This window comes from Hemicordylus capensis, chromosome 3, assembly GCF_027244095.1.
Source record: "Hemicordylus capensis ecotype Gifberg chromosome 3, rHemCap1.1.pri, whole genome shotgun sequence".
NCBI lineage: Eukaryota > Metazoa > Chordata > Lepidosauria > Squamata > Cordylidae > Hemicordylus > Hemicordylus capensis.
The window spans coordinates 110,137,790-110,162,500 of NC_069659.1; the positions used below are offsets into that span (position 1 = coordinate 110,137,790).

General features: G+C 41.0%; 1 protein-coding gene across 2 annotated transcripts in view; it reads right to left on the reverse strand.

Moving 5' to 3' along the window:
- The window catches only part of POLA1 (DNA polymerase alpha 1, catalytic subunit), a 467,466-nt gene that overhangs the window by 63,060 nt on the left and 379,695 nt on the right, over nucleotides 1–24,711 (reverse strand). For both annotated transcript variants that reach the window (XM_053312417.1, XM_053312419.1), the window contains exon 36: nucleotides 15,149–15,242. In XM_053312417.1, coding sequence (XP_053168392.1) covers nucleotides 15,149–15,242 — 94 coding nt within the window. The remainder of the gene's footprint in view (nucleotides 1–15,148; nucleotides 15,243–24,711) is intronic.

Below are 24,711 nucleotides of genomic sequence, written 5' to 3' on the forward strand. Positions count from 1 at the left end.
TTATCTAGTAAATAAAATAGCTCTGTCTGTCACTCACTGTTTATTCTTTTTTGTCTTGCTGCATACATCTTTTGTAACATGAAAATGTCTGTTTTAAATGGAAATACTACAATATGTAACATTTTCATGTCAAAATAATTGCATTATTAGATCTGGAGTTAAATAATTGGGATAGGAAAGCATATTGATTTGCATTTGAGAGTTATAAGCCTGGTAAAATCAACTTCTTCACAGGTTAAACATAAACAGTAACATCCAAACTTAGTCATACCCAAGTCATAAGAACAGCCCTGCTGGATCAGGCCCAAGGCCCATATAGTCCAGCATCCTGTTTCACACAGTGGCCAACCAGATGCTGCCGGAAGCCTACAGGTAGGAGTTGAGGGCATGCCCTCTCTCCTGCTGTTACTTCCCTGAGACTGGGACTCAGAGGCATCCTGCCTTTAAAGCTGGATGGCCTATAGCCATCTGACTAGTAGCCTTTGATAGACCGCTCTTCCATGAAGTTATCCAAACCCTTCTTAAAGCCATCCAGGTTGTTGGCTGTCACCACATCTCGTGGCAGAGAATTCCAAAAATTGATTATGCGTTGTGTGAAAAAGTACCTCTGTTTGTTGGTCCTAAAATTTCCTGGCAATCAATGTTATGGGATGACTCCTGGTTCTAGTGTTATGTGAGAGGGAGAATAAATTCTCTCTATCCACTTTCTCTACACCATGCATGATTTTATAGACCTCTAGCATGTTTCCCCACAGTCTTTTTTTCTAAACTAAAAAGCCCCAGGTGTTGTAGCCTTGCCTTATTAGGAAGGTGCTATAGGCCCCTGATCATCTTGGTTGCCCTCTTCTGCACCTTTTCCAGTTCTACAATGTCCTCCTTTAGATGTGATGATCAGAATTGTATGCAGTACTCCAAGTGTGGTCGCACCATAGTTTTGTATAAGGGTATTATAATATTAGCAGTTTTATCTTCAGTCCCCTTCCTAATGATCCCTAGCACAGAATTGGCCCTTTTTACAGCTGCCACACACTGAGTTGACACTTTCTACTAGCTGTCCACCACGACCCCAAGATCCTTCTCCTGGTTAGTAACCGACAGCTCAGATCCCATCAGCATATACGTGAAGTTGAGGTTTTTCATCCCAATGTGCATCACTTTATGCTTGCCAGCACTGAACCACATTTGCCATTTTGTCGCCCACTCACCCAGTTTGGAGAGATCCTTTTGGAGCTCCTCACAATCTGTTTTGGATTTCACTACCTGAAATAGTTTGGTATCATCTGCAAATTCAGCCATCTCACTACTTACCCAAACTTCTAGGTAATTTATGAATAAATTAAAAACCATCGGTCCGAGTACCCCAGATCCCTGTGGGACCCCACTTCTTACTTCCCTCCATTGTGAAAACTCTCCATTTATACTACCTTCTATTTCCTGTCCTTCATCCAGTTATCAATCCACACATGTACTTGTCCTCTTATCCAATGACTGCTATGTTTCCTCAAGAGTCTTTGATGAGAAACTTGGTTGAAAACTTTTCAGAAGTCCAGGTATACTATGTCAACTGGGTCACAGATCCCTGGGTGATCCCAATTCTTACCTCCAATTAATTTACAAGTCCCATTGCAAATTAATGCAACTTAAGTTAGTCATGACCAATGTCTCATTTACTTCAAAGGTACTTTGCCATGACTAACTAGTATAGATGCTGACAAAGAATAAAATAAGAATAGAATTGACAATAACTCCCATCATTAAATGTTTATCCTGAGAAGCTTGATACAAACTGAACACTGTCACCTATGACAAGTAGTCTAAGCATGTATTTGTTTCAGTAGGTTGGAGGCCAGTATTCACACTCTTAGTAAAGGTCTTAACAACAAGAAAAAGGAGGTACATTTATATATCCTTGTTAGTTTGCCTATATTACAGAAAGCTCATATAGTATATGATGATCAATCCTTGTTGAAGAATGCTAGGGAATTAAAGCAGCAGGTCCATCATAACTCAAGTTTATACTTTTAATAGTTTAAAGTGATTTATTCAACAATAAGATGAGAGTAAAGTTGGCATGCATGTTCAGGAGATAGTTTTGCATACAGTTCAAAACCTAGTCCTATCCTTTTTGGAGAGGCAGGAAAGAGGGGGAAATGCAAGATAGTAATGTTAAGCAGACACCTCACTTTGACCAAATAGAGATAGCTTCTCTTCTTTCTATAAATTTATTGTGTTGTCTGGAGAGACATTACAAGGAGGAACATCACTCCATTCTCTGCCAGTGAGTCTATTCAAGAGAAGGGGTGCAGCTGTCTGAGTCAGCTCTTCCTTGCAGGCAGATCAATTTGATGGGGGAAGGGAGATAGACTGCTGCTCTGCCTTCAGAAATACACTTTATGAAGACAGGCTGCTGCTTCCTTCTCTAGCAGCCGTCTGCTTGTGAGGAAGGATGGCAACCTGCTATGTGAAAAAGCAGGCTGGACCCAGAGCCCTTCAGTGCCAGTGTCTATTTATATCTGAGCAAAACACTTTTTTGTTCGACTAAAGATTCCTGACCATCCCTGGGTAAATACTCACATGAACAAATACATGCTAGATTGAAATAAGTTGAAAATGAGTTGAGGCCTTCATGGATCAGCACCAGTTCCTGTGAATGTGGCAGTATTTTTTCAGCGTCGCAATCACTAAATTGCTGGTGACTATATCCTTGAAAACTCAATTCATCATATGTTTGCCTCAGAAAATTCAGAGATGTTTGAAATAGTTTGTGTGGACAAAATTATTTGAACCAGCCCAATATACTATGATTTGGATCCAAAGAACAAAACCACTAGTTCTGTGCACTCAAGAGAGATCTGGAATTGTGTCATGCTACATGGCAAGCTGGAGAGGAGTTTGCTAAGCAAAATGTGATGTGAATGGATCTGTTATTCAAATGTGATGTGAATGGATCTGGTATTCAAAGGAAAAACAAGTAAAATATTCCACTGGGCTTGCCTAATGATTTCCAGGTAAAATAATCACTGATAAGGAGCACACCACTTTGTAGAACTTATCTGTGAAATAGAATTTGCATATTGAACTGCTTGCACTTAAGTAAAGAACCCCCCCAACAAAAGAACCACTTTGCCAGTACCCCTACTCAAACCCATCTTTGAGTTGCTCCCTCCACAGATCAAACACCTCAGCCAAATTCTTCAGCACTCTTGAGTCATATGAGTTCACTACTGTTCAGAACAGTAAGCAGTATACAGCCCTGTAAAGAGTATGAATGTCTATTAAACAGATTTTGTGTTGTTTCGAGCTCAAAACGAAAGACAAATGGCCAAAATGTTCTGTCAAAACAACTGGTCCAACTGATTGTTTCGATGGAACAAACCCGAAAAGTTCCGAGTGTTTCAGCCATAGGGAACAATGGGGGAATACAAAACACCCCATTGTTCCCCATGTGTAGATCCTAGGGATACCAAAGTGGAGGCAGGGCATGTTGGGTGCTATGGGGGTTTTGTGGAAATGTTAAAAAAATAAAATTGCCTGCTTGCAGAGGCAATTTTATTTTGTGGTTTGGGTGGTAGGTAGCATCCATCATGCCCTACCACACAACCCACCTTGGTGTCCCTGGAAGCTACCCATGGGGAACAATGGGGTATTTTGAGTTTCACCATTGTTCCCTTCCTATCATGGGAACAAGCTGCACTCACAGAGTGCACACAGGTTTTGCACTGCAATTTGCAATGCATTTTGCAACCCTGCCTTGAAAAACACTGCAGAAGCACACAGTAAAAAGGAATCTGTATAGCAGATCTATGTCCCTCCCAACACAGAACACACATTTCATTACAGTCCAAACATGGCCAAAAAAGAATAACTGACACAGAATCAACTGCCAACCACAGTGTCTATGTTGCAGTAAGATGTGCTCCCTCACATACAATTTTGACTCCTTGATTGATTGATTAAATGCAGCCAAGTCGGTGCAGACTCTTAGCTACCAGCTATTCTCAGCTATCAGTGTGGTGTTATCAGCTTAGCACAGGTTACTGAAGTTTCTTCCTTCAACTTTAAAACCACACTCATCTTCTTCCAATCCAGATTCTCTCAGTATATGTTCAGCATATAAATTGAATAAAGAAGAAGAAAGTATACAGCCTTGTCTTACTCCTTTGCCGATCTGAAACCAGTCTGTTTCACCATGTTCTGTCTGGACTGTGGCTTCCTGTCCTATAGGTTTTTCATGAGAACAATGAGATATTCTGGGATGCTCATTTTTCTAAGGATATTCCACAACTTACTTACTTACTTATTTTATTTATTTATTTATTTATTTATTTTTCAAATCTGTATACCACTCCAAACATCTGTCTCTGGGTGGTTTACAACAAATCAGCATGTAAAAGCATTGCATACCATTTCTGTAAGAGTCCCTTGTTCTGGATGTGCCACCTGGAAAGCAGCCCAGAGATGTAGCAGGCACGCTCCACTGAGGGCAGGTAGTTCAGCTACTGGAAAGGCTGAAATGAGCCAATCCTCCCCAACCCAGAGATGGGGCAGTGAGTCATGCCTGGGGGAGGCTGAATGGAAGGAACATAAAAGCCCTCTGGGATCAGGCCCAAGGCCCATCTAGTCCAGTATCTTGTTTCACACAGTGGCCCACCAGATGTCTCTGAGAAGCCCACAGGCAGGGGGTGAGGGTTTTCACACTCTCCTACCATTGCTCCCCAGCAACTGGTATTCAAAAGCATCTTGCTTCTGAGGCTGGAGGTGGCTTATATACACCAGACTAGTAGCCATTGATAGACCTGTTCTCCATGAATTTGTGTATGCCCCTTGACAGTGTTGATGCAATCGAAGGCTTTTCTGTAGTCAATAAAGCACATATTGACTTCTTTTTGGTATTCTTTGTTTTTCTCAATTATCCAGAGTGCATCAGCAATGATGTCTATTGTTCCTTGGCCTTTTTTGAAACTGGCTTGAACATCCGGTATTTCCCTTTCCAAGTAGGTCTCTAATTTGTGTTGGATGATCCTGAGCAGTATTTTGCTATCATGTGAAATTAAAAATATTGTTTGATGGTTTGCACAATCTGTTAAGTCTCTTTTCTTTGGTATGGGTATGTAGACTGACCTCTTCCAATCTGTTGGCCACTGTGTCATTCTCCAGATTTGCTGGCATAGTTTGGTTAGAGCCTTGACTGATTCTTCTTATGTTGCCTGCCATATTTCTGCAGCTATCCCATCAATTCCTGTAGCCTTCCGACCTGGTAATGACCGGAGTGCTTCATCTTTTCATACTAGAGATTCTTACAAGTAAGGAATATCTTCTAGAGTATCTTAGATGTTGATGACCCTGCTGTACAGATTTTCAGTATACTCCTTCCATCTCTGTTTGCTCTTCTCTGAATCAGTTACTATCTGTCCTTTGGCATCCCTTAACATACTAGTTCGAGGTTGGAACCTCCTTCTGAGTTCGGAGATCTTTTGGAAATCTTTCCTTGTTTTTCTGTATCTATTTCCATTCTCAAGGTCTTTACAGATGTCATTCTAGTACTCCTCCTTGACTCCTTACTTTCTAGCATTTCAACAGCTGCCACAGCAGCAACCTTAGCAGAAAGCATAGCATAAGCTCAACCTTAGCAACTTTAGCTCTATTTTGACTGTGTACAACACCTTATAATGCAGATTGCAGAGAGGACTACAGCAGTCAGTGAAGCACAAGTTATTCTCAAGGCCAGATATGGCACTCATCACAGCAATAATAAAAAAAAAAATTAGAGAGCAAGTGAGCTGTGCTGCAACTGTCCATTTCTCGCAACACTATCTCACAAAACAAACCACAACTCCAGAAAAGAAGGCACCCAAGTTCTGCCTTTCTCAATCTGAGATTCAGTAAAACTAGATAGTTATAGCAGCAATAGCACAGCATATTATACTTAGTGCTGTGAAAAGAAAAATCCAACTTTCCTTGATTCCTTCCTCTTTTCCTTCTGAAGTATCCTCTTCAAGGAAGCACACTATAAGGGCTCTCTGTACCTCCCAGTCCCTCTGAATACATTTTAAATTTTAAATTACCTCCTTTTGTGGAATTTTTTGCAAATTCCTCCCTTCCCCCAGCCAATGGCGGGCACAGTTGCCTATGACAACACTTGATTTGTATAATAACAAGCCAACTAAGAAGCAAGGAGATTGCAAGCCAGATAGAAGCCAATGCCAGAAAATCAATCAGCAAGGGAAAAACAGTCCTCCAAAATGGCACTCAGAATGTTGAAATGTTTCAATCAAAACAGGGTTGTTCTGCTCCAAGCTCGAAACAGGTCCTTTATTTAAACGGGGTTCTGTTTCAAGCTGGGAACACTCAAAATGACCCATTTCGAGTCAAAACATTTTGCCATTTAAGTGTTCTGCACATTCCTAGTAAAGAGCAGTAGGTTTGTTCCCCTTTATCTATACATACAAATGGCATTACTTATGGGATAACAATATATAGTAATTAAATAAGGAACTCTCATTCTTTAATGTGTTGCTCAGGCTTCTCCATATGCAATTCTCAGTGCACAAGAATTCTCACCTTACCAACCATCAATGCCATTTGGAATCATACACTAACACATTTCTTTAGAGATTCTAAGACAAATAATTGCTCATAAAAATGCTAACTACAGTTTATATAACTGTTTTAATTTGCAAATTGCTTTGATCATGTTTATCTACCCGTAACTATTATGGTTTGTTTAGTCTCACTTCACTAGATCACAAAAGGAAAACTGAGGTCAACCTAAGAATCTAAAACTAAGCTGGGACTGGAACCCAGGTCTTCTAAACCCAAACCCAAATACTTTCCATTTTACCACTCAACTTCCCAGTTAATTATAATTTCAAATTATTTATGTTTACTATGTTGCCAGTTAAAGCAATGATTTCCTTGCTCTTTTGGTACTTGTAGTAGATAAAAGTATCAGCAGCAGCAATAGAAACACGTTCTAGGAAAATTCAGAGGATAAGAAAACACCAGTGCAAAAGAACTTTCATAATTCAGTAAAGGCAGTTATGAGAAATATCCTTAGCCATTTGCTGGCTTCAAGAGAAGGAGGCCAGGAATTAAAATAAGGGTATCATAATGTAAGAAAAGAAATGTTAGTAGTTCACCAATTGGTCTTTTAAATGATCTCCAGTTCATAAAATAAGATTTTAGAAATTTTTTACTAGATAATTATACTTCCTGATTTTGTAATTAGTGGAACTACATGTAATTACATAATAATTATGATGGTAATTACGTAATTAAGATGTATAATTATGTAGTAAAAAACATTATGGAAATAAAAACTATCAACTGTATAACCACAATACATCTACAAAAATCTCTCCCCCATTGCTTTAAAACGGTATTTTCCCACCAAAAAATAAAATAAAATAAAATAAAAATCGGTGATTAGTCTAGGATATCACCTACCTGATGACAAAATAAAGAAAAATCTTACATATAAAGATATTGAATTATCCTCTTAAGACTTAATTATACAATTTATTAACTATAAAATAAATATATTTTTTCAAAACCAAATCTAAGAGCAAATCCAATGAAATCCCAGAGGTGCAAATAAAATAAATCCAGGAGAACTTTAGAGTAGATGGCTTTAAGAATGCATAAACACTGATGATCAGAACACATCAAAAACATATGCAGTCTTCCAATGTTTTGCTTGAATTACAGACATTTCCTTCCATTCCAAAAGCAATATAAGTTATTGAGCTTTATTGACCGGCAATATTTATTTAAATCCAACTTCAAATTGGGTCTGAATCTTCCAATTTTTCCAGAGAATGATACTTTGAGTTCACCATATTGAATACATTTATTTACCAGCAAGCTAGTGAACCTTGGGAAAAGATTCCAGAGTACAAGTTATTCAACTTTAGAGGGACTAGACATAAAAATAATAATATTAAAAAGCTATTTTAATAGATGTTTGTGAGAGGCTGTCTTCCAAGCCACTTAAACTATCAAAAATGATATATAAATACCACCTTGCCAAAGGTATGCCATTCATCACATCCTTTCTTTTTTGCCCCTTGCACCTACAGCCATCCCTCGCCAACTGCTAGGGTTCAGTTCTGGCAAAACCTCACCAGTGGCAAATACACGGTTGGCGAGGCATTAAAGTGTATGGGAAATAGGACAGGGGTTAAGGGTACCACAACCACAAAAAGACCTAAAAATAAAGGAAAAAATACCAAGACATCGCTAAAAAAAAAATCACAAAAAATCCTGTAATATCACCAAGAGTCACCAAGAAGAATGAGCAAATCGAACCTCTGGAAATTTTTTGAACCTCCCCAAATCACTCAAAGGCATTTTAAATTGGCAAGGGACAGCAAGTTCATCAAGGGTCAGCAAGAGGAATGAGCAGGTTGAACCTCTGAACCCCCCCAAATAGCTGGAAACCCCCCCATCACTAAAAATTCTCACCAACCATGGACACTCGGGTTGCAGTTGGCAAGACCTGTCACAATTTCCTAGTCACATTCACTTAAAACTGCATTTGGTAAAACCGTGGTTAGCAAGTGATGACTGTACTACTGTACTAGTATTATAAGTGTGGGAACATTCCACATAAATTATGGAAATATCCAATTTTTAATGTTGCAGTTCATTCTTAGGTTTTTTGAGACACCTGAAACAGTTTGTTTACACTTTTCTGAATAACCATCACCTGCTAACAGAGACAAATTGAAGATCCAGCCATTAGAAGCTCTGAGAAGTATTACCATTATGAATAGTCTTCCTATAAAGCTTTCTAACAACTCATCCATAAAAAAATAGCTTTGTACTGATATTTGGCACACCAAGCTATGAACACACAGAGGGGAGAAAAATGTTTAAATTACAGGATACAAACAAATATTCAAAGTTAGATTTTGTATTTTGCATGTAGGTCACACAGCCCAACTGTTTCATTTTTTCTAAATGCAATTTTACAGCTTATTCATCCAGAAAGTAAACTGAGCATGTTTAGTATTTTTATGAAGGTGGGTGTGTAAAATGCTGCTATAACTGTGTAAGAGTATTTACTGAGCATGCATTTACCTTTGTTTTATGAATTCAGAGTTTGAAATATACTCTGAAGGTACAGACAATGCTTTTAATATCTGACCTTGTTTCAATCAATCAATATCATTTAACCTCCCATTTTTACTTCAGACACTATTTTGATATACCTTCAGGTATTTCAGATTTCAGTGTCAGAAAGCTCTGCAATTAAAATATTCGAAGGACAAATATCTATATTTTCTACTGCTGGGTTATAGTAGAATGCATATGTGAAAGTGGAAAAATGCAAGACTCAGTAGAAAGTATATTATGTACAGAAATAATTAATTCTGATCTGTTATCCACCTTCCATTTAGGCTCTTAAGCTGTTCCTGGAAAGTCTATCTAGATCTGCTGGTAAGAGCACCCCAGTCTGTTGTTTGAACTGGAGTCCATTCCTCTCAGCCAGCTGCACACCTTCATAGGGACTTGCTGGACCCCTTCATAGGAAGCAGATTTAATGCTACTTGCAATTAGAGATGTGCTAGAACAGCGGTTCAAGCACTTTTAGGGAAATTAAAAAGAGGACTTGAAGAAAAAGAAGACGCCCCTTTCAGCTTCCTGCTAGGGTGGTTGCGCCATCCCAGCAGGAAGCTGGAAGAGGCATTGGAGAGCAGGTAAGTTCCTGCTCTCCTTTTTTTTTTTTTTTTTTTTAAGTACCCTTTTAAATTTCCCTAAAAGTGCTCGAACTGCACTTTGAATTGCGGTTAAGGCATATCCCTACTTTCATTCATCCCTACTAGTTTCATTTTAATGAACATTAACTATTTTCTATATATTGTCAAGAATGTTGGAATAACCTATAAACAAAATACTAGACAGCAGCAGTCAAAATGCCCTATTTGAACGTAACGGCAAACCATGGGTAAACATTCCAGTTTGTGATTGTCCGAAAATGTGAAGCTGTGGTTTTGTCACCCAAACTACAGCTATGTTTTCACTCCCAAGCCTGAATTTGAGCCTTCGGTTTGTAGTGAGCTTTGCTGCTGAAACCTGAGGTTAGAAGGCAGCTTTGTGTTGTCGGAATTCTGCTGCCCGCCACAACCTGGCTTTCGTGTGCAAGCTCCTCTGGCCACCATAGAGTGGCTGGTTCAGAGCAGCCTATAAACTGCCTAGAACTGTGTCAGTTCTAGGGCAGCTGTGTTTCTTGCTGGTTGCTTCTCAGAGCTAATGCCCCACCCTCAGCTGTCCCGTTGCTCCTGATGCTGCTGTTTTACAAAAAAGGATACCACATCCCAGCAATTCCTGTATTTAAAGGGATAGAATGGCATTGGGGAAGGCACACTTTAAAAAAAAATAGATACATGTGCAAGGAGCCCTTTCATTGACCTAATACCTGATCTAGCCCCATTCCTGGGATCTTCAGATGCTATCAATGGTGTGTGACATCTTTAGCCTTAATGTACACAAAAGTGCAAGAAGGGGGGAACCAGACCGAGGGGACATGTATGAGAATCCTGGGGGAAGACACCAGTTGCCGGACCTATGGAAGGGTCAGGGCTGCTTGTCTGGTATTCCAGGAACAGATCTTATGGACTTCCTAGGAGATAATATGTATATTAAGGTAGGCAAAGGATCCTGGGGATTGGTTCACCCATTGGTAACCAAGGGTGCCACCAGGCTTGAAGACCCAGGCAAAGCAGTGTGAAAGACCCAACAAACACCTGTCCTTGTGCTGGCTTGCTGGCTGGGCTGTTAGCCTTCTCATAAGAGGGCCAGCCCACCAGAACTCATGTTTTAGCTCTCTGCTTGAAATGTGTTTCATCTCTGTTTGACTCTCATGAGGTAAATCTACAAACTATAGGGGACCCTGCTGTGGGGCTCCCGGCAACACCGGTTAACCATATAACTCATACTCTGTACCATCCCCCTTCCACCCAGCCCTTCAGGACTTAAAAATTGGTCTGGGCCACTTCGGATGCTTGGTTTAGGGTTGGGTGAGCAGACAAGGAGAGACGGGATGAATCCTATATTTAATTTAATTTAATTTAATTATTTATTTTAAAAAATTCTATACCACCCAAAACTTGTGACTATGGGTGGTTTACAATTAAAATCATTTAAAACATCAAATCAATTAACAATTAAAATCATTGAAAACATTGAAAACATTAAAATCCCAATATTAAAAATATTAAAATTATACATCTAATTAAAAAGCCTGGGTGAATAGATGTGTCTTCAGTGCCTTTTAAGAAGTTGCCAGAGATGGGGAGGCTCTTATTTCAACAGGGAGCACATTCCAAAGTCCAGTGACAACAATGGAGAAGGCTCGTTCCCAAATAGCCGCCAAACAAATTGGTGGCAACAACAGATGAACCTCTCTTAATGGGCGGTGGGGCTCATGGAGAAGAAGACATTCTCTTAAATACATCCCAGGCTCATCACTACTATCTGGGCCTGACACTGTGGCGAATGCAACCCAGCCACCACGGGGCACTCTGGGACAGGACACCCGTGGATTAGAATGGTCCCTGGCTAGTCAGGTGACTGTGAGTAGCAAAACCTAGCATGGAGTTGTGTTGCAGGGAGACCAGACTCTTTAAAGAGGCGCTTATATTTTTGATTCCCACCAGTTGCTGGGACTGGGAGTGCTGTTGCCGAGGGACCATTCTTGGGGCTTTGGTGGAGCTGTCAACTGGGCTGGGTGGAAAAAGTCCTCAAGCCTGGATGTGTGTCTCTATGGCCAGGCACTCTCATCAGATTGTGATCCGCTCCAGAGCAGAATCCCTCTTCATCACATAAGAGGAATCTATTATTTATAATGCAATTTAATCCTGCTCTAGATGGCTTTTCTCATGAAGTTTGGCTGAGACCAAGTATGCTTGCAGCCAGGGGAAGGGGCACCCAGCTTGTACATAAAATAAAACAATATTACAAAAAACTAAAGGGGCAAATCCTAAGTAATCTCGCCCTCTGCCTAGCAGTCTCATCCTATCCATCCATACATAAGCACTCATACATGGGTTAGGGATGGGGGTCCAGATGGAGGAAAAAAACAGAGGTCCCTGCAAAACAGGGAGGGGGGGCCATGTCTCTCATGGCATATGTGCTGGATAGGAGGCCAGTGCGGGTGTGTCACAAATGGTCATCGCCAGTAAGAACCTCATTCTGCGAACATATGAGAAAAAGTAGAGGGATCGCTTGTGCAGTCTGTCTCTGACCAGTGCATGTGATAAGACAGAAGGCCCAATACTCTCTTCCTAGGGGAGGAAAGAGGGGGGCCACAAGGCCCTTGCTCCCCAACTGTGGAAGACAGTCATGCAAGTGGTGTGAGGAAAGGGTAAATTGTCATTGCTCTGCCAAGGGCGGGGCGGGGGGTAGACACTGCCGAAAAGGCATGAAAAAGCACGCCCCCTCTAACATTGAGGCCAATGGTCGCAGCTTTACTAGTGTACCTTGCCCAGAGTCTGGCGATGCAAGCAGAACAGAGCTTGCTGGGATGTGGCCTAGGCAGAACAGGAAGAGGGAGGGGTTCCTCTAACCAGAAGTTGGAGTTTGCCAAATGGCAGTTAGTCAATCATCTGCAGCATGATTCTCGGTTTCAAAGATTAACCCTAACTTCGTTTACCCAAGGTATCACGCTGTGTCTGAATGGGGTCAAAGTTTTAGATCACTACTGAAAAGCAGCAGCTGAAATTTGGTCTGTTCCCCCGCCCCCAAGGACTTCTCCAAACCTTTTGTTTTCTGCAACCTTCAGAACAGTACACAGCTCCTTTGCCCCTAAGCCCTGTGCCAGGTCCCCATCCATCCTTGCTGTTGAACCAGTTTTCTGTTATCCTCAAAGCAGCAATAGTAATGCTCAGAATCTGAACCTGTGCCTAATTCTTTCCGCTTAGGAACTATTATCCCTTTTAGCACTCTGTGATATCATAGCAGCTAAGGAAAGAAAGGGTTATTGGAAAGGGAAAAGATGTTCCACAAGTTGCATCATTGAGATGACTTGAGTGGAAAACACTTAACATGTCAAAGGATCATTCAGTGACTTGTGAAGCCAGGCACTGCTATACTAAAACCAGGGGAATCAGAAGAGCTACAAGTAAAGGGCCATGAGCAATAACATTTGGTCCAGAGATGGGGCAAAATGATCAATCTACACCTGTGCCTTCTATCTACCTGATGCAACACAAATGCATGGATGTGCACACACATACACTGCTCATGACAGACACTTATGAACTAGTGAAGAGTACAGAGCAGAGTGAAGTAATCCTTATGTCTTCCCTCTTCACACACAGTGAACTGCTGGCGAATGGCAACCCTTCTTTTATATGTCCCTTCCCTCCAATACATGGGTGTGCATACACACACACCCCCCTCCCAAATGCCTCTTTCTCCCCTCACCAACTTTCCAGCATCTGCAGAAGTGGTGAGAATGATAGGGAAGCTGACAGATACCCCAAACTGAGCAGAGTTGCTGATTACCACATAGAGGAATGCGAGTAAGATAAGCATGCCAAACCTAAATCAAACTGCCCATGTAACAGTGTTCAGGAAGCAGAGTCAGTATGACCTCCCCATCATTTTGCTGAAAGGGCAGAGATCCTCTCTTTCCCAGCGCCCAAATGCTGTCTACATGTGGCTTGGCCAAGTTCTGAAATAGGCCAATAAATTTAGTTATACTTACTGCACTATTCAATTTTTCAGGCAAATTGGCCCTTTCCTAGTAATTACTATTCATATAGAGGATCTGCATACTAGGCAATGGCCTTTCATAATAGTTAGTATTCACATAGCATAAATGCACATTTAAGATCACACAACGTAAATTAGCAACGATCCTTAGCACACCTGTAACCACCCAGTTCTACTCTCAAAAACAGAGTTGTTCAAAACTGGCAAATGTGCACAGTTGCTTCTTCTTTCCATGCACACCTTTTCTTTACTTGTTACACTTTTGTACTGAGACTCCAGGTAAGTGAACTCTGAGACTTGAGGATAGGTGAATTTGGTAAAGTAAGGATATTAGTGATTGTTGTTAGTATAGAGCCAGTATCACAGACACAAAAAACACATCCTGGAACTCTTTAATAAGTTCAGAATAACTATCAAACCCAATTCAGTAACTCACATACTGTGCAATGAAATGTGGATGGTAGGAGCCCTGCCCATGCTGTTGCCTGCATGTAAACTGCCACTGGTGTCGTGTCCCAGGGCAGCTCCACTCTGTCAGAAGGCTGCATAACAGGACACCCATTTATTTCCAATGGGTGTCTTGTTCCTGTTACTGCTACTACTGCTATTACAATTACAGCACAACTGTGTGTACGCAACATTCTGTTGGAGTGGAGATACCCTGGTGCACAACACTGTCACAAAGTTTACACATGCGCAGGAACGTAGGTGTAGCTTGTAGTGCCTGCACTAAAATGCACTGTGAGTGTGTGCATCCACTAATTCAGCACCTCCCATACTCCACCATAAGCATACAGTACAACAGTGAAAACAATTATCTTTTTAAAACCTCTTGGAATGGTTTATAATATATTAATTCCACATAAATGAGAACTTTCCCCAAGTAGCCTATAGAGAGATTTGGGGCTACTACCATGAAACTTTTGAGGATACTGGTGCAGAAGTGGCAACATGCACACAGATTAACATGTCTGTCTGATTTAAGGTATCAAAGACAGACTTATTTTACCTTCTGAAGTAATACTGGCTAGTGGCCCACACTAAATAGTAACATAACCTAAATTCTCTATGTATGTAAATGTATGTAAAATGTATTATCAGAGGAACACTGTAGTAAATGAAATAAAGAGTTTTCTGGCAAAAGGAAGTGGCAAGAGAAGATTATCACCCCTCCAGCCTCTTAAATGAATTTAAAATATTCCATCCTTAAAAACAGTTTCTTCAACAAAGTGAGGGGCATACAACAGATTATTAAAACATGTGGGTAGTGTCTCATATAGCAAATTCCTTAATTCATGCAGTCAATTGACTTTATATATATGATGCTAACAGAATGATGGGATTAGAGTAGCACAACAGAATAGGTCTGCCTTTTATGATGCTAATTTCTGCTTTAAACTCACAGCGTAATTACAGTGTTTTAACATACCTTTCTCTTGATCAGTAAGTTTTTCCATTGCATAGTCCACATCAAAAATATACCGGTAAAAGCACAGCTGGGTATATAGGGTCTTGTCAGAATACTGTAATGTAAAAAGTACATAAATGAGACAAACTGTTGAGAAAAAGCTCACACTAGAAAAAATAAGCTCAGTTACAACTTTTATGTAAACTATGCTGTTTTGCTGCTGTTTATTGGATTAATTAAAAAAAAAAAACCTTTTATAAGCTGCCCCAGTAACCAATTTGGTTGAAATATAACATATTAAAATAAAACAAAAAAACTGACCCAAGCTCCCGAAAATACAATGCAGTAGCTAGTAATACAAATGTACTGTTGTGAAAACATGACCAAGATTAGCTTTTTCTCTCGGGAATGTTATATTTAGATTGGTCCTTAGAATCAAACAAAACTGATAATCATGAAGATTTATTATTACAGTCACCTTTTCTTGGGGTGGGTGGGAGGTCATCATGTTTCTAGTGCTGGGCAGCACCAGTTGTTTCACAACAGACCTTACAGGGACTGGACAAATTATGGAATTGTTGATCAAAGCTTTACAGATGAAATTAAGAGATATTGGCTGACATGTCCCCCAGCATAAAGTGGATGGTGCAGACCCACTTGTGTTGCAGCAGAGCTCTAACACACTTTGGCAACATTATTGTGCAAGAGGGCTGTTCTGGAACAGGTTAATCTTGTGCAATTGCAAGTCACATGCAACTTGCATTATTCCAAATGCGATCAGCAACCTCTGATTGCACAAAGCTAAGCTGTACGGAACAGCTCTCTTGCTCAGCAGCATCACCATGTGTGTTAGAGCCCCGCAGTTGTGAGGACTGCTCTGCACCACTCAAATTATGCTGCAGGACATATAAGCCACTATATAGATATGGATAAAGCACCTAACCATATGTGGCCAACATATGCATTCAGTACTACTTTATGATCTACCACAAGTTGCAGTTTTGCAAACCATCCATAGCAATGTACAATGGATTATATAATGTAATCTCAAATTTACAATTTTAGACTTTGATCTGCCTAATGTGGGCTAACATTCGGACAATGTTTTTCCCTGTGACACTCTATGGATGTGGAAGCTGGACTTTGAAGAAGCAAGACAGAAAAAGCATTGACGCTTTTGAACTTTGGTGCTGCAGAAGATTTTTGAGGATACCATGGACAGCCAGGAAAGCAAACAAATCGATCATAGAACAAATCAATCCAGAATTTTCACTCAAGGCACAAATGACCAGGCTCAAACTATCATACTTGGAACACATTATGTGAAGATCCAGCTCCCTCGAGAAGTCCATAATGCTGGGAAAAGTTGAAGGAAAGAGAAGAAGACGACGACCAGCAGCAAGGTGGATGGACTCGATTATGACAGCAATAAATGCACCATCGAGAGACCTTAAAGGCCAAGTTGAAGACAGATCATCCTGGAGAGAATCTATCTATGTGGTCAGCACTCAATCAAGCAATCAATCAATGTAGGCTAAAAATGACCATATGAATCCACTCAACATATGTTTATAATATTACACTTAATCCTTTTATGAACACTCAGAAAAAACAAACTTTGAAGACCAAATCAAAACATAGTTCAGTACAGACATTATGGGGGTGGAAATACCGTTTTGAACTTAGCTGTAAATTCAAACAGCTGTAACACTGTTTAGAACTTAAGACTGAAAAAACTTTGAAAGCCCAAACTAACTCCAGTCAAGAACTGTGGGTTAAGAGTGGCTAAGACTCAAAATTGTTTTGTAGAGCTTCACATGGAACTTTTAGTAACTCTGCAACTAAAACTGTAAACACATTATAGACCATACAGTCATAGGTTGAAAGCTTTACCTTTTTTGGCTTTAAGACTTACTTAAATATTTCTATCCCATTCTCATCACACATCAATCCACAGAGTTCTCAGGGTGGCTACCGATGTAACATAAAAACAACAAAACCCACTTTAAAACAGCAACATCTAATTAAAATTATACACAAAGCACAAGCCAGCAGCAGAATATGTTATTTATTATATTTTTATACTGCCCTTCATCTGAAGACCTCAGGTTGGTTAACACAACATGGTAAAAACAATAATAAAACTTGAATTAAAAAACTTGATAAAGTACAGCAAAATATAGCTATGATTTTAAAAGCCAGAGGCCATTCATAGGCCAAAAACATGCATTAAAAGGGCAGTCCTCAATTTCTTCCAAAAGGCTGGGAGAGAAGGAGCCATGTGAATCTTAACCATGACCTCGCTCCACAGCTTAGAACAATTACTGAGAAGGACCTGTCCTGCCTTCACAATATAAAGACCTATCAGTTACATCAACTACATAACCCTCAGGGTTATGTTATGATGTGCCCAAGTACAACAATTTTTAATCAACCTTTTAAAAATAAAAACATTACGTCGTGGAACGTAGCTGCTTGCTCCCTTGAGTCATGGAGTGAAGAGAAAGAATAGAGATTCCTCTGAGAAGGGACTTTTACAGTGAAGGAACAACAACAGAAAATGTCCTGCTCCTTGTGGTTATCACTGTAGACTATAATAATAAAGGGGTTTGAAGCAGTACCCCCTCAGATAATCTCAATGAATATAGTGTGTATGGCTTATACAGAAGGTGGTGATTCTCAGAGTAAACTAGACTAATGCCATTTAAGGCACCAGCACTTTGAGTTGTGGTTAGAAATAAATTGAGAGCCAGTGCAGATCTTTCAACTTATGTATTACATGCTGGCACTGAATAGTAAGTGGGCAGCTACATTTTGAACTGACTGAAGTTTACATACAGTCTTCAAGGCAGTCCGCTGTAGAGGTCATTGCAACAATCCATGTAGGAGGTTACAGAGCATGATCCACAGTAGTCAGACTATCATTTTCTAGGAGTGTCACAAGCGGATGAATCAATTACAGGTACTCCTGAGTCCTGACCATAGATAGCATCTGAGATTCCAAGAGAAATATCAGGTTCAGAAGCATCCTCGAACAGAGCACCTGACCCTCCAAGAGAAATACAACTCCATTCAGAACTGAAGAACCAGAAACTCCCAGATCAGTCAGACCTCTCAGTTCAGCATATTTCTGGTCTGTTCTGAATTTCATTTTATTAACTCTCATGCGTTATAATGCAAAGCACCTGGTTTAAGGCATCCACTGCTCACTCAGATCTTCTCAAAAGAAGGAATATAGCTCAATCTCATTACCATTCTGAAGACATCTTACCCCAAATCTCTGGCCAACTGCCCCCAGTAATTTTATATGGGTGTTAATAAGCATAGGAAACAGTATGAAATGCCGTGGCACCCACAGAGCAAATCCTATGGGACAGAGCAGCTGCCCAAGCACTACTTTATGAGATGTATGTGACAGGTAAGAGTACACTTCAATCAGGCGCTGCCATCTCCCATATGCATAGGCCACAAATAATTGAGAAAGATACTATGGTTGATAGTATGAAAAACCACTGAGAGGAGAATCAACAAGCTCAAACTCCAAGATCTCACAGTGTAGGTTATCTACTAGGGTTATCAAGATGGTTTCAATATCCAAAATGGACCTTAAGTCACACTAATAGGTATCAAGATAGTAGAGCTATGCAAAACTTTAGGAGCCTTTTTGGTTCAGTATTTGGCCAGACTGAAGTGAAATGTCATCTGATGTGGCCAAAGTGGAAACAAAGCAAACTGGGCCAAAACCTTCACCCTCTCAAAGCTTTGATTCACTCTCCCGGCTCAAAAACTACTTACCAGGACCAGCAAGGTGACAAGCCTCTATTCTCTTCTTCATGATTAGAGAGCAAGCAGTTGCCTGCTGTGGTCTGATTTTTAATTTTTTTTAAAAAAGGATTTTCATAAGACTACAAATCCCAGGAATACTTGTGCCATTCCCTGGACTTTAGGGTGTGTGAGGGATTGCATCCTTTTCAAAGTCAAGTTGTGAAAGGTAGTTGTTTGTTTGCTAGAGTCATGGAGTACAGAGAAAGAATAGAGGCTTATTTTCTCTGCTGGTCCTAGGGTTGCCAATATTATGCTGCTGGAATATGGGACACAAGGGGGACGGGAGTCTCATGGGCGGGGCCATCTCAGGGAAAGGTTTGGTGTGTATAACTTTAATCATCGAGTGGTCCCTGGCCAGCCTTCCCGCCTCCAGGACTGTCTGTGGCGGGAAGAGTGCTTGCTCAAGCTCCCTACTCCTGCACTTGAGCCACTCTCCTGGAGGCGAGAACAAGCACGGACAACGCTCCCTGGCTGGCCTTCCTGCCACCGGGGCTGTGGCAGTTGCTGGTGAGCTTCAGCCTTGTCCCCACCCCACCAAGCTGACACTTGGGAACCAGCAACTCTTGCAGGGGTGTGGCAGAGAAGGCTGGGGAGCAGCAGTGCTTCCGGGAGAGGGGAGCCCTTTCATGTGTGCCACCAGTCTGGCAGGTGCAGTGATGCCACGGGTAATCAGAAGTGGCCAGTGGGAGGGTGCAGCAATGTGGCCTTTCCAGTCACAACCCTGAAGCTTTTTTGAAGAGGCGGAGCCAAAATACAAGGGAAATAGCATTCTGGACAGGATGAACATTTCCCCTAGACAATACGGGACCATTGGGAACCCTAGTTCCTCCTGGTAAGTAGTTTTAGGGGTGGGAGTGGAAAGATGTTGAAATAAAGCTTCAAGGGGCCAAAGGGTTTAGCTGGGAACAAAGTGGGTGTTCTTAAAGCAGGATCAACAACAAATATTTATATACTGCTTTTCAACAAAAGTTTCCAAAACGGTTTGTTTATTAAATAAATAAATAAATAAATAAATAAAATAAGATGGATCCCTATCCCCAAAGGGCTCACAATCTAAAAAGAAACATAAGATAGGCACCAGCAGCAGTCACTGGAGGAGTACTGTCTGGGAGTGGATAGGGCCAGTTGCTCTCCCTACTACTAAATAAAGAGAATCACCATATTAAAAAGGTGCCTCTTTGCCAAGTTAGCAAGGGTTAATCAAATAGGGAACACTTCAGAAGCTCCAAAGTGGCCTCCAAAGTTAAGCAGGGCTGCCTTGCACAGGCTTACAAGACAATATGATCCAGAGTTCCTTGGGACTAAGGATGTGCATGAAACAGTTTGGCGGTCTTTTTATGAACTGCCAAACCGGTTCAGATATCTGGCAGTTGAGCCGGTTTGGAGTTGGGATTTTTTCCTTAAGGTGCAGGGAGGGCGCTCTTACCTCTCCCGCTGCATTTCCCCCTCTGGCGCTCTCCCCAAAATCACTGCTGTGGGGCTGCAGCGTACCTCCTTGAAGCCTCGATCAGCATCCTACCAGAAGTGGCCAACACAGGCACGTTGGCCACTTCTGGTAGGATGCTGCTGCAGGGCTGCAAAGAAATACACTGCAGCCCCACAGCAGTGATTTTGGGAAGAGCACTGGAGGGGGAAATGCAGTGGGGGAGGTAAGAGCACCTCCCTGCACCTTGGAGAACTCCCCACGCCTCCCAAATGTGTTTGTGCACATCCCTACTTGGAGCTGCACCACCACCACATGGTCAATTACTTTGCTCAAAAATTGTGTACTAGAGACAGGCCAATAATTATTTAGTCCAGAGATGTCTGTTGTTTTTGTTTTATCTGTGGGTTTTTTTTGGTCATTGCTGATTAAAAACAATGTGAGAACAACCAATAGCCATAGTCCAGGGGTAGGAAGGAAGATGTGCGGCTGCAAGTCATCAGCACCAAAACACAACCAGAATTAGTGCTAGCCATATTATAGCAAGGGTTAATTTTATAGTTGGCGATTCACGAGGAGGTGTGAGTGGAAAGTCAATATTTGTTTAATGTGATGTGAATGTTAAGATATTGTTAAAATCAATAAAAATTTAAATATATAAAAAAAAGAATTAGTGCTAGCCAAGCAAGTCTTTCAAAAATAATCTGTTATCCATCAGGTCTTGGGGCAGAGGAAGTTTCTTCATGTTGGAAATAAAAAGGTGCCAAGTTACATAAGAAGAGTCTAGTTAGCCCAGTCCTTTGGATAGTTTCTCGGAGAATGAAATGTGCCAAATCCTATTATGCCATCTCCTCTTTGGAGAGTGTATATCTGTCCCATGATGAAGAGCTATTTTTAGCTTAGCTGCTTCTAAAAGGAACAAAATTAGATTTTTATGCCTTTATTAAAATAGGAGGAAGATGGCTACCTTGGGATTAGTTCTCACTTCTCTATCAATCACTGCAGAAGATTTAAACAATCTGCCCAGAAATCCACCATGTTCTTACATGAAAGTATGAGTTCCACATGGAACAGCCCCATCAACACAAATAAGGATGTTCCTATGAATACAATACCATTATTGTTGAGCAAACGTACCACACCTATGCACATTCTGTTTCATCTGTGACAAGACCAATCTAAACAGCTTTTAATGCCATATATTATTCCACTCTCATATTGTGATAGCTTCACTTTAGTTTACTCAGCAAATTTAAGACGTGTGGTTGATCTACAAATTACAGAAAGTACCATCTTGTAGACTGGGGGCTACTTAAACACAGAGGGAGACTTGGCCACTAAACTCAAAGGGTTAAAAAAAGTGTAAGTGTTTGGTCCTAAACCAGATGATTAGGTGAATCTATGTAACTAGTTTGGCTGGACCCCAATTATTTTAAATTTGGGCACCCAAGAATGGCTTATTTTTCAAAAAACATTATAATAGAAATAAACAAAGGCATATCAATCCTTAAAGTAGATACATTTTGAAAAGTAAAAAAAGTTGTCCTAGTAAGAACTAATCAACCTACTTTCCTTTCACTGTCTCTACAACTGGATTAAATTTGGTTCAAATCAAGGTCCACAAAGCTATATTTCTTGCACCCCAAATGTCCATGTGTCCACCATCTTGGATCGGGGTGGATGACATCATTACAAACTACACCATTAAGGTGTCCATGTGTGTCACTCACTGCAACTGTACCCAATTTGGTTCAAATGGGTTAGACAGTCCACAAATTAGCCGGCTTGTACTTCAGACGTTCATGCGACCGCCATCTTGGATTGGGGTGGGTGACATCATCACAAACTACACCATTGAGGTGCCCCTATGTGTCCCTACAGCTGTAACAAATTTGGTTCAAATTGGTTAAGCGGTTTACAAATTAGCCTGCTTGTGCCTCAGATGTTCATGGGGCTGCCATTTTGAGTGGATGACATCATCACACACCATGCCATTAGGGCATCCCTATGTGTCCCTAGAGCTGTTGCAAATTTGGTTCAAATCGGTTAAGCAGTTCACAAGTTAACCCACTTGTGGCTCAAAAGCTTACGCGTCCACCATCTTGAACTGGTGTGGATGACATTACCACAAACCACGCAGTTGAGGTGTCCCTGTGTGTTGCTCACTGCAGCTGTACTTATATTTGGTTTAAATTGGTTAAATAGTCCACAAATTAGCCAGCTTGCGCCTCAGATGTTCACGTGGCCACCATGTTGAATTGGAGTGGATGACATCACACACCACACCATTTGGGTATCCCTATGTGTCCCTACAGCTGTAGCAAATTCGCAACTTCAAATCGGTTAGGCGGTTAGGTTCAAATCGGTTAGGCGGTTCACGTTAGCCCACTTGTGCCTCAAAAGTTTATGTGTCTGCCATCTTGGATCGGCGTGGATGACATCATCACAAACTATGCCACTGAAGTTTCCCTATGTGTCCCTGCAACTGTACCCAATTTGGTTCATATTGGTTCAGGCATTGCGAAGTTGATGGGGGCAGGGGACACACAAACACACACACAGAATGTAGTGTGATCTCATAAATCTACTGGAAAGTAGGCTAAAAATAAAGGTGCAGAGATAATGGGATTAACAGTATTTGGGGAAGCATTAGCTTCCCCCTCCTCATTGTTTGAAATGTGGACTCCAGAATGGTTTATAGATATATTGAGAGGGAGGAAAAAAATTGGGTTGAAATATTACTGCAGCTAAGGCCAACTCAAGTATAATAAAATAATAACAATAAACTTAATTTCTTTGAGGCCCAATAACAATTTGTTCTCTAGGCGGCTCACAACACAGCATTAAAACACTGAATAAAAACACATTAAAAACATGGAATTTCCACACACACACACACACACACACACACACACACACACACACACACACACCCAGTATAAAACAATGTAAAAACTTTTTAAAAAAGTTTTAAAAATCAAATTTAAAAAGCCTGAGTGAACAAAAGGGTCTTTACTTGGTGTCTAAAAGAACAAAATATGTACCCAGTTTTCAGAGTTTTCAAATAAAACTCAGCCATATCCACCTGGGGCTATGACAACAAATGGAAATGCAGAAAAATATGTTTGAGGGTTATGATAGAGTTGGAATGCAGGGAAGTATACTCTAATATTAAGAATCCTCAGGCCCGTTTTCATAGACTTCTTATCAATTTGTTGAGCCAAGATCTTTTTTCAACTTCAGTAACTTGGAGAAATACTGTGGCGAAATTGAGACTTGGGAGTTTGGAAAAGGAAATTTAACTTGGAAAGAATAATCATTTAAAAATGGAGATCTGCCCCAAACAAGATGAGGAAAGGTTGATTCACTGTTTGATAGGGATGTGCATTTAACCTGCCCTCCCCACATTTCCCATGCCGGTGCTCACTGAAAAACTGGTCTGGCAGGGTGGCACCGTATCTCCCTGCTGCCCCGTCTGCTCCTCGGACTGGAAGTGACTGGATGTAGCCCCTGCGCACGACATGCATGCAAATGTGTCCGATGTGTGCATGCGCATGGGCTACTTCCAGTCACTTCTAGCTGGAGGAGCGGATAGGGCAGCAGGGAGATATGCTGCCGCCCCACCAGACTGGTTTTTAAGCAAGTGCCGGTGCGGGAAACCCTGCGGGGTGGGTGGTTAAGTGCACCCTCCTCCACCCTTAAAGTTACCCCCTTACCTTCGAACCGCCTGGTATTCAAACCTGTTCGGAAGCCCATAAAAGGGCCTCTGAAAAGGTTGGTGCATATCTCTACTGTTTGAGAGAAGCTTCAGCTTTTTGCCATTTCTAGAGCTGATAAAATTTCTTTGGAATTAATACTGCTACACTTTTTAATGTGAGTTTGAGTTCTGTTTTACCCAAAAGGTGCTTCACAGAGCCTACTGTATTCAGAGAAGATGACTCTGAATTTAAAGATGACCCCCTTAAAAAAAGAGAGACTAAATACAGGTTGTACCCCAAAACAACAGGGCTCTGAATTTAAAATGACACCCTGATTTCTAACACCAAAGAACTTAAGAAAAAAAACTAGTCTTGGATTCAGGTAAATACAATAAATCTGTCTCTGTGGCACTGAGGAAAAGTAACCAGATGTGTTATTTATTCTTACAATTCCCTCTATTGTGGGTACAGGGATTACTCTCTCCCTGCCTTCTATTAAGCCAGAGCTGTACAAGTTCAGCCCTACTGTAGATTTTGGACTACAGTTCCCACCTTCCCTGACTATTGTCCACTGTGGCTGGGGAGTTGTAGTCCAAAAACAGCTGGAGGGCCCAAGTTGTATAGTCCTGTACTAAACT